Source organism: Lethenteron reissneri, chromosome 19, assembly GCF_015708825.2.
Source record: "Lethenteron reissneri isolate LAM-NWPU_2019-01 chromosome 19, ASM1570882v1, whole genome shotgun sequence".
In the NCBI taxonomy this organism is placed as follows: domain Eukaryota; kingdom Metazoa; phylum Chordata; class Hyperoartia; order Petromyzontiformes; family Petromyzontidae; genus Lethenteron; species Lethenteron reissneri.
The window spans coordinates 4,566,275-4,577,497 of record NC_083797.1 but is presented as its reverse complement, the minus strand read 5'-3'; the positions used below and the strand labels follow the sequence as shown (position 1 = coordinate 4,577,497).

At 49.3% G+C, this 11,223-nt stretch overlaps 1 protein-coding gene across 1 annotated transcript in view; it reads left to right on the top strand.

Moving 5' to 3' along the window:
* The first annotated feature begins 1,269 nt into the window (after positions 1–1,269).
* LOC133344036 (serine/threonine-protein kinase 3-like) overlaps positions 1,270–11,223 on the top strand; it is a 49,951-nt gene continuing 39,997 nt past the window's right edge. The window contains exons 1-3 of the mRNA XM_061553987.1: positions 1,270–1,374; positions 2,558–2,683; positions 6,797–7,094. Coding sequence (XP_061409971.1) covers positions 1,270–1,374; positions 2,558–2,683; positions 6,797–7,094 — 529 coding nt within the window. The remainder of the gene's footprint in view (positions 1,375–2,557; positions 2,684–6,796; positions 7,095–11,223) is intronic.

Here is an 11,223-nt window from a genome sequence, read left to right as displayed (position 1 = left end):
TGCCACGGACCATCTCGCTTCGGCTACAAGGGCCGATGTCATCGCTTCACCCTCCATGGTCGTCGCAAATCTGGCTGGCTTTCCATCATCCGTCCTGGCCTATCAGCCATCGTTGGTTCGAGCGACATCCTGCCACAATCGTGTTCGATGTCAATATGATGTCCCTAATTTCATTTGTTCTCTGACCCACGTGTCCCTCTTTCTGTATCGTTGTTGCAATTCCCAGCATGCATCTCGCCACGCTTCTTTCCATACCCCTAAAACTCTTTGTTTAATTCTCTTCATTTTCATTCCCCCCGAGCTAAATCCGGTCGTAAAAAAGCGAATATTTTGCACATCCCCGCGTAAAGCCACCGATGACAACGACGTTTTTTTACGCGGCACTTCCAAAGCGGGTCGCGTTATTCGCGCAAAAAAAATTCACTTGGAGCAAAATGCCACCCTGCGCACGTGCGTAAGATTGGCACGGGGCCTTGAGAAGCGTCCCAAAGATGAGCGCGGATTCGTATCCATCTGACGGTCGTCCGCAGGCACAAGACCGTACAAACAAAAAAGAACTACGCATACACACGGAGGAAAAACTAACCATTCGGAACCCCCACAAAAACATCGCTCGTTGCCAGCGCACGGCAGAAAGCGCGTTCCGTTCCTAATGCGAAGCAGGGCAGCAGTGTTGGGGTTCTGTATCTGCCGGAGTGATTTTTGGGAAATGTATCCGCGGCACCCAGGGAGCAGTTGCCTACTGCCTCCTATGTCAAAGTCAGCTGCTGCGGCAGAGATCGTTTATGAAAATGGGGAGAAAAAAAAAATCCGCTCCCGGATGTTTTACCGACTGCTGGCGGTTGTCCGGCGAGCGCTCGCCGGAGCGGCCGCCTGATGCTGTTCGACGTTCCCGAGGATGTCCGGAGATCGGAGGCCGGTCGGGCGAGTCACGGTGACTGGGACTGCGCCAGGAGTTGTTTGTTCACTTTGGGGGGGGGGGGGGGTGGGCGGGGCGGTCGTGGGTGCCCATCCAGGGATGCCACCCGGCTTGGTTGCCCACGATTACGTGCAAAACCTGTGAGTCTCTCCCAGCGACATTTTTTTTGTTTTTTTTTAAGTCGTGCTGTTTATCAGTTGCGTGATGACACACCCGCCCAGCACTACGCTTTTCGTCTAGTCCCCCCACCCCACCACCACCACCTCCTCCTCTTCTCGGCACCGCGAGATATCCACCTTCCCCTGTTATGTCGCCGTGGATGTTGCACCTCGGGAGGTGCCCACGGTCACATGGCGCGCCGGACGGGACACGCGAGCGAGGGAGAGAACTCCGCCCACGCTGACGGCTTTGTCCGGAGGCGAACCCCTCCTCCGCAAAGCGCGAGGCTGGCCACAGTGGCGCGGCACACTCGATAGCCCGGGGCCCCCCAGGCGATGAAGAGATTGAGACAATTGTACAACGGAGACCCGCCGCTTCGTTTTGTGCACCAGGGTCCATGCCAACCCTGCTGACTTGGAAGATGGAAAAACAAGTCATCGTATAGATCGTAAACAAGTGTATCTTATGGACTTCAGCAGGTCAGGTTCCAGCTGCCCCCTAATTTTTCAGAGTGGCTCTCAGCTGATGCGAGTGCCATTCCAATGTCTGGGCGCTGGGCCAGGGCAATAATTCACGAGACTGCCACTACCTCTAACCCCGACCTTGGAAGCCCCATGCAGAACCCACAGACCGCAGCCGCTTCTGACTGCTGGGTAATTGAGCCTCTGTTTAGTGGCGTAGCAATCGAGTGCGCAGGCGATGCAACTGCACTGGGACTCATGGACTCAAGGGGGGGGGGGGTGGAGGGGGGTGTGCAAGCGTCAAAGCTACGAAGAGAGGTGGGGGTATCGGACCCATGCCAAGTGTGCAATGCTACTGCCCTTGTTTGAATTTCCCAAGGTCGCAATCCAGCCCTGGATTCGTAATCAACATGATCACGGTAGTGGGAGAGCCCTGGGGCTGTGCTGCTTCTGCGTGCCTTGCTGGAGAACCGAGATAGATTAACAAACCTGGGAATTCCTTGCCTTTGATTTCATCATCATCATCATCAATCTTTATTAAAACCAGGTGAGGGCCTAAGGAATTACTTGGGGTCACAAAGCAATTCAGAACACTTGTACGCAAGTGGTCAAAACAATTTCACGAACCGTATAGAAATGAACCGTTCAACAACAACTGCGGGCAAAACTGCGCAGATGAATCTCAGCAGCGTAAACGCCTTTACCACATTTAGGTTGCCACCTCGGAGGTACAAAAACCAGGACATACCGCGGTAATGAGAACAGATCACCATACCCAAAGACGAGAGCACCATATGGCAATGCATTGTCTTCCATTGCTGCGTTATCACACATCTGACACAACCCGGGACTTCTAATGTCTCCGGGAAGACTGACAGATTTCCACAATGACTTGCTACGACCTCAACAACAACAAAAAATTGACGTCCCAGGAAACCCAGCGGTTAGGTGGCAACCGTGCCGCCGTTGCGCACGCATGCCTCTCTCACCACCCAGTGCGTGTGCTCTTTTTCCACAGCACCCGTTCATCGTGGCGGCCAAACCGGTGAGCATCTTGCGCGAGCTCATCACCGAGGCTATGGCGATGAAGCCGAAACGCAACGAGCCTCTGCAAGCCGACCAGGTCGCAGACTCGGACAACTCGGTATGAGGAGGGGCAGGCGGGGTGTGTGTGTGTGTGTGGAGAAGGTGGTGAGATGTTAACTCCCTCGCCTGGTATGGAGAAGGTCGTGAGTTCGATGCCATCCTTGACCTCTGTATATTTGGAGTTTGCGTCTCTCTCTCTCCCAGTGGTGGAGTGGATTTGTCTCCAGGTCCTCCGGTTTTTCCCTCCACTTTTAGAAGCGACGTGAGTTCAGAGTCATTCGGCTGCTCGAGATGTCCACGTGATAAGGGGCCGTCCATAAATGACGTCACGCACCTAGGGGGGAGGGCAGACATTTGTGACAATGTGTGACGAGGGGGGGGGGGGGTTGAGAAATGTGACGTCACATCAAAATGCGCAACTTTAAATAAATATAGACAACACGTTCTACTTTATTAAATAGACTTTTTAATAAATGTTTTCTCCTACAACATCAGAGTGCAGCGCCACATTAAATACGCACTACAATGACTGTAGTTTAAAGCGATTTGAAGCATGTTTTATTTGGGGGGGGGGGCGGGCAGAGCTTTGTGACGTCATATTTTAGGGGGGTTTGACTTTTTGTGACGCCGTGTGACGAGGGGGGGGGGTCAAAAATCGTCCAAAATCGCGTGACGTCATTTATGGACGGCCCCTAATCATTTGGGGCCATGTCCCTTCTCAAAAAGAGGTATGTAGCTCAGTGGGCCTTACCTGGTAAAATACAAAATATATAAAAGTTTGTCTTCTTGGTTCTTTCGTTACAGTCACGTAGAATGGAAATAATAAAATAATAAAAATTAAACACAATAAAATAATTATTTTATAATGTTTTATTTTTAATATTTTATAATAAAAAAAATATTTTATGTTTTATTATTATTTTATTATTTCCATTCTACGTGACTTTACCGAAAGAACCAAGAAGATGAATCCCTGCAGTCACGAAATCTTTAAATCGAAAAATTAAAAGTTTAGTTTAGCTTCAGTTTAGGTGGGGGGTGGAGGCAGGGTGGATGAGGTGGCTGAGGTGGATGATTAAGTTTTCTAATTTCAAGTTTCATGTATTAGGTGTATAGCCCTGTGAGCCATGCGGCTCTTCAGTCAGGTGCAACCGCAACAAACAAAATATGAGCAGAGAACATCTTAAAGTGACGACGCGCATCCCGCTGGGATTTTTGCACACAGCGTTGGTGTACAGTGTTTTTTTCTGCAATATTTTGCTGTCTTTTCTTGGATTTTCTGTTTGCACTCAGTCACATATTCACTTTAAGATGTTTTTTGTTCATGTTTTTGTTTTTTGTTTGTTGCGGTTGCACCCGATTCAAGAGCCGCATGGCTCACAGGGCTATACCTAATAAATGAACTTGAACTTGAACAGAATCATTCTGGATAAACCAGCAAATATTCCAGAAAATAACACCGAGGGAGGAGTAACCCAGAGTTGCGACTGTGGCAGCTGAACACAAACAACGGAGCAATCATCTGCTCCCTCCCCCCCTTCCACCCCGATCTTTCGATGGAGGAATAGAATGACGGTCTCCGCTCGGCGTAAACCTGACACCCGCTATGTTTGCCGCAAAAAAAAACAACAACCTAAATTTAGATTTGGACAAAATCGCCATTCGCGTCTTTGTGGAGAATATAAGTTGCGGGATAAATAAGTCGACGATGCGCCCCTACTTCACACATCTGTCTCGTATTTCTTGTTGTTGTACATCCCATCAGCTGCACGGCCTTCTGGGAGTACCTAATTTTTGTTTAAATCACCATTGCTTCAGTTCAAACGCAAGTGAACTCTGCACTGGTTTTGAGATTCAGCGTCTCATGAACAGAGTCAGGCTGGCATGCAACCAGTGCTGGTGAGATGCCCGTGAAACTTGCTCCGTGTTAGACAGATGAGCTCCACAGTTATGTGTCCTAGTTCGATGCGAAACTCTGTCATGTATTAAGCGAAAATATGCAACAGCTCCATTGTGGGGAACACGTGAAAATTGAAATAAGCAGACGATAGCATATCTGTGCCGAAATGTAAAACTATTTAAAGGTATTTCTTGACACATCCCATCAGCAACCCGGCCTTCGAGGAAGTGCTTAACTTCAGCAGATATATTTAGTTGTATAATTATTCTTCTTGGTTCTTTCGGTAAAGTCACGTAGAAGGGAAATAATAAAATAATAAAAATAAAACATAAAATACAATTCTCACGACTTTACCGAAAGAACCAAGAAGATGAATCCCTGCAGTCACGAAAGCTTAAATCGAAATGTATAATTATTGCTAATGGAACATAGCCATGTCCAAGAATAAGGAGGTTGTAGGAGGAGTAGAGGAGGAGTGGGGATTGGGGGGGGGTGTGCCTGGGATGAGATAAAGAAGTATGCGATCGCACGGTTGGCTACGTACGATGCGAAAGAAGTTTCAACATACATACGAAATGAGTAAAGCGTGGAGGATGGAAATAATCGCATAACGAGATTGTGGATATCATGCTAAGAGCTCTTGTTAGATTATATATTTTTTTAAACCTGCTTGGAAGACCTTTACGTGTGCAGAGAGACAGATACACGCATCTTAGATTGCCATTTTGAAAGTTACCGTAACTGAACACCCGCATGTAACCTTTGGCATTCCACACACACGCACGTGGCTTGCGAGTATGGATGCACGAATTGTTTAGCGGCCAAACGCTGGCTAATGCTGCCACCTGCAGTTCTACCTTGGTGGCTGCTTGTCGTCGACTGCGATGATGGACACGAATCACAGCTTCCGTAGGTCTAGGATCACAGGCAGGGCTCAACAACTAACATAACAAGATAACATTTTTTTTATATTCGGTAAAAACAAAAAACCTGTCAATATTTCAAGAGCCCGCAATGCACTGTGGTGAATTTCAGACGGCGGTGGTCCTTAATAAAAAAAAAACTGTCATGAAACGGTTCCTTAAAGAGCCGCGGGTTGCCGACCCCTGGAGAGGAGCGTGGTTTGAGTGAAGGGTCGGACCTGCTTGGTATTTGAGGTTCCAAGTTGACCCAGCACAGTTGCTGTGCTGGATCAACTTGTAAAACCCGAAGTAAATGATGCAAAAATATTATGAATTAGCCCACAGCTCAGATCTGATTTAATTAGCCACGGCTCATTTAATTAGTCGCAGCTCAGCACTGGACTTGCAATCCAGAGGTCGACAGTTTCCTTCGATCTCCAGGCGCGGCAGTTAAAACAACGGTTGCAGAGTTGATTAAATTGCCACTGCCCTCTGTCCACCCAGAAGTACAAATGGGTTGACCACAGTTGAGACCGGCGATCTTCAATAATCTTCAGAAGGGGGGGCACTTTTGCCAATAAGACATCATCAATGTGACGGCCGCCACCACACATTTGAAACCATTGCCTTTGACAGCAAGTCAGGGGCCGCGCTAAAGGCCACCAGGGGCAGCCAGTGGCACGCGGGCCTTGCAATGCAGCACGCTGGTTTGGGACGATCGGCAGGTCTCTTCGTGCCGCGTGGTGGGGTAAAGCGTGGGCGCTTGCACCTCTTCCACAACGTCCGGCCAACGTGGCAGGGCAAAGACCAAAACATCTTCTAGAGCGGCTCTCCCATAGCTCCTTCTGGTTGAGGCCATAAAATAGGAACTTGAGTGGCAAGGGTTCGAAGGGAGGGGATGGGTGACCCACGTGGTATACAGGAGGTCGTAGGTTCGATCCCGACCCTGGCGCCTATATATGGACAGGCGTCTAGTGGACATCTGTGACTTCTGGACATCTGTACAAAAATTTTGCTTCATAGCTCATCAGTTTCCTCCAGTATAATTAAACATTCTGATTCTGATATTTGGAGTTTGCATGTTCTCCCCGTGGTCACGTGTATTTTTCTCCAGGATCCTCAGGGGTTTTTTTTGCCCCTCCACATTTAGAATCAAGATCACGCGTTTTGCGAGTATTTGCCCGCTGTAAATTTCCACCCGAAGACAAGCCACTTCGCCGACCGATCGTTTGTAGCCGGGTCGCTTCTGTAAAAGAAAAAAACACAAAACCACGCAGCTTAGTGGACCTCTCCGCCTGGTAAAACAACAACAAAACAAAGTCTATAGCATCATAACTCCTTGCTGCCTCTCTTGTCTGTGACGACCAAGGCCGAGGAAGAAGACGATGACGACGACGAAGACGACGACGATGACGACGTTGGCCGCACAATGGTGCGCACGGCGGTCAAGGGCGGTGTCATGGACGCGGGCGGTGCCACTCCGAGGAAGGTGGTCACTGGGGCGGGCACGGCCACCGCGACGGCTGCCGCTCGATCAGACGCGGAGCACGGGGCCGGGCTGCTGAGCAGCGAGCTCAACACGATGGTGATCAACAACGAGCAGGAGGAGGAGGAGGGGGACGAGGCAGCGGGGGGGCAACACGGCCGGACTGGCTGCGGCCATCACGGTGAGTGTCCGTGGCGCGGCCGTTGTTGTTGCCGGCGATGCGCGATGTCTGCCCGATGTGTGTCCTCAGCCCGGCTGCATGTCCATGCCCCTGAGATTGTCATCGTCCTCTTAGGGTATTTTTTTCTTTCGATAAAGTCACGTAGGTAAAAAAAATTAAAATTAATGAAAGTAATAATAGAAGTAAAATAATAATAAAAATCACGACGTTTCGGAGGCAACACAAGTCTCGTCGTGATGTTTTATTATTTTATTTCTATTATTACTTTCATTAATTTTAATTTTAAATTTTTACCTACGTGACTTTACTGAAAAAAAACCTAAGAGTATGAATCCTTGCAATCACGAAAGCTTCAAATCTAGAACTATCATCATCATCAGCAGCAGCTGAGTATCGCGGTTCATTTGTGGCAAGCGCTTTGTGTGTGATGAGCGCGACTTTAAATGAGTGCGACCTTTGAACGCCACAGCGTTGTTATCCACTCACCCACCTGCCACCATCCCATCCTGTCCTTGCCCCCCACACCTCCTATTAGCACGGCTGGCTACGTGGGGTGCGAAAAAAGTTCAACATTTACGCGCATTTGCTGCCACCGAATCACTCGCAAAGCCCACCGATTTTGTCTCCCTCGATGAAGCAAAACAATAATGTTTAAGTCGTTTATTGCGTCTTTCTTCTCGTAGTCCTGCCTGTGTTATTGGCAAACACACACACACCGTACATGTTCACCGCAGAAGCTACTGTGGTAATTGCACCACAGTGGCTAAAAGCTATGAGAAGCTTCCATCGATTTAGAATGACACATCTTTATATTAGCAAAACATTCTCACTGGCCAGGCAGTAATGCTCAAGCAGCCACGTGTAAAAATAAACCACGTGTATTTACTGTATGTGCCCAGTGAAGAAAATCCATACTTCAAAGCAATGCACGATTAAATACATTAATTACAGGGCAGATGTGGTGGCGGAGCACTTAAACACCTCGCACTATAAACCCAAAAGACCTGGGCTGCATTCCTGGCCACGGTTAATAGGGGCGAGGAGGTTGCCTGAAACAGTCATTCTGCACACCTACCCCCGTCCTCCCCTTCAACCAACCTGCGCTGACCAGTGTGATGAAGTATGGTTATACAAACCGCTACTTCGAGAAGTGCTACTACTCCCCAGGTCAAAGCTCATTCCCGAGCCCCTTTTTTTGTGCCGGCGCAGCACCCAGGCTTTGAAACGCGTTCCCTTTGCACCGGTGGCGTAATGACTACATGATCATCTCAGGGGGTGGCCGCGATCAGAATCAAGATTCTGAATATGTATGCTGGAGGAATCCGATGAGCCGGAAAGCTCTTGTTCGCAGATGTCCAGTAGGGGCACGGGGTAAGAACGCTACAAGAACAAACATTCGAAAAACACGACAGTAGTGTAATGTACAAGAAAGGTAAACAAATCACCCAACACGTATAAAAATGAAACTAAACTATCCCCATCCTACCAGGCAAAGCCCACTGATCTATTGACTTATTCTACTGGTAGGAACCTCCTGGTTACACCAGCCTACAGGGGATTATTGTGCCCGTCGTGCAGGGAGGGGCTGGGTGGGGAGGGAGGGGCTGGGTGGGGAGGGGAGGGTGAGGAGGGGCTGGGTGGGGAGGGTGGGGCTCGGTGGAGAGGGGAGGGTGGGGAGGGGCTGGGTGGGGAGGGTGGGGAGGGGCTGGGTGGGGAGGGTGGGGCTGGGTTGGGGGTCGGAGGGGTGAGGCTGGGTGGGGAGGGGCTGATCACCCCATGGTGCCCTTATAAAACTCAACGTTTACCCTACTCACGCCGGCTTCTGCCCGCCCTCACAGTCGGGCATATTTGCGGAATACACCACAAATATGTGGATTAGTCGAATGCAGAGAGCGTAGATTGCACGAGTATAGATGTAGAGTACAACAATGGATTTGTTTTTTGCTGCATTGCTCACCACGCTAGCTCCGCAGCCACCGACGACAACTTTGGGTTAGCTCATACGTTATAACAACTTGTAACGTGCGCACACAGTGTTCGCTCACTCTCCAAGAGAGAGAGAGAGACAGAACGACTCGGAGGAGCGAGGAGGTAACCACAGACGAGCGGGAGAAGGCAGCAAGGCGCGTGGGGAGCCTGGCACTAAATCCCCCTGCAAGCTCTGCGGTCCTCTCTATATAGCGCTGGGATTTGCTTCTTCTTCTTCTTCTCCCAATGAACGGGTGTTTGCACCTGGGAGGAAACTGGAACGCCCAGAGAAAACCCCGCGCACGTTATGGGGATGGAAACGCTTCATCCCGTACAGATGGAATACGTTGGGTGGGGGGGGAGGGAGGGACACGGGGTGAGGTCCACATTTGCTGTGTTATGCCACATCCTCGACGCTCACGGGAAGGGAAGTTTTGTCAACACCTGTCTGTGTTCATACTCTTAGTTCTTTGGGTAAAGTCACGTAGGTAAAACAAACTGAAATTAAAATTAATAAAAAATAAAATAATAAAATCACGACGTTTCGGAGACTTGTGTTGCCTCCGAAACGTCGTGATTTGATTGTTTTATTTTTATTAATTTTAATTTCATTTTTTACCTCTGTGACTTTACCGAAAGAACTAAGAGTATGAATCCTTGCAGTCACGAAAGCTTCAAATCTAGAATGAACACCTGTCTGTGTGTGTGTGCGTGATCCGCCAACCATCGCCCTCCTCCGACAACGCCGGATCACGAGCCACGCGCGTAGCCACCGCCGCGCGGAGTGTGATTTGGCCGTAGTTCCGTTCACACGTGTTGGTATATGGCCTCCGCAATACGTTATTCATGCGGAGCAACTCAATTAAGAAAACCCGGTAGACAAAAAATTTAATTTAAGAAAGGAAAAGACCGTGCATTAATTTGACACGTTTTTTTGTTGTTGCTATGAACAAGTGGAAGGAATATAATATACTTGAGTCCGGCAAGATGCCCCTCCCGAAATGTCCTTGAGGTGCATTTGCATTTAGATGTTATTTAAATCCGTACGCAATAAAGAAAACACGCTATATAAATCCAAATTGTAGTGCAAAATTGTACGATATTAAAACCGCCCCCTCAGTGGAAGAATGCGCTCCTGCCAACACAATTCTGAGGTAAGTGGGCAGGAGGCTACTGCCACCCATTGCGCCACCGAAGGACACTTGAAGGCATCAGAGATGTAGTTCTGCGACATCCACTTGCGCGAGCCGTTCTACAACACGAAGGGTCCGAGATCCCAATTGACTCGTCGTAATACAGGTAGCAAAATTGGTAAATGAATAACAAATATATGAAACTTTTTATTTGACCAGGTAAGGCTCACTGAGCTACATTAACTATTTTATACTGGTAGGAACCTCCTGGTTACACCAGCCCACAGGCGATTATTGTGTCCGTCCGTCCGTCATGCAGGGAGGGGCTGGGTAGGGAGGGGAGGGTGGGGAGGGGCTGGGTGGAGAGGGTGGTGAGGGGCTGGATGGGGAGTGTGGGGCTGGGTGGGGGGTGGGAGGGGTGGGGCTGGGTGGGGAGGGGCTGGTTACCCCGTAGTGCCCTTATAAAACTCAACGTTTAACCTACTCACGCCGGCTTGTGCCCGTCCTCACAGTCGGGCATATTTGCGGAATACACCACGCCGCCGTTGACCCTGGCCATTGACCAAGCAACCCAACGTTCCTACCAGCTCCCTCCGCAGGAATGTTTCAGAATCCACATTGGCCGCGAATGATGCCTCAACAAAGTGGCTTATCACGTGGAAATGTATAGCAGCAGTCAAATGCTCTGAATGCGCGTTGACAGAAACACCGGAGGACCTGGAGAACCACGCGACAACGGGGAGAGAGAGACACGCAAACTCCAAACTATACAGGCGTAAGGGTCGGGATCGAATCCACGACCTCCTGTATACCAGGCGTGGTAGTTAACATCTCCTAGCCACCGCGGCGATATTGTTATATACCAACATACCAAAAATTAAATCGGAAAATAAATTCTCGCACAATGCGTCGTCTGGTCACTCGTTAACAAAGTCCCTGATTCAGGAGGTGACCAGGTGGGCCACACGTTTACAACGACGTTAGACACTGAGACAGCACCGCTGAGACCCTTGGCTCCACGTCTGGGC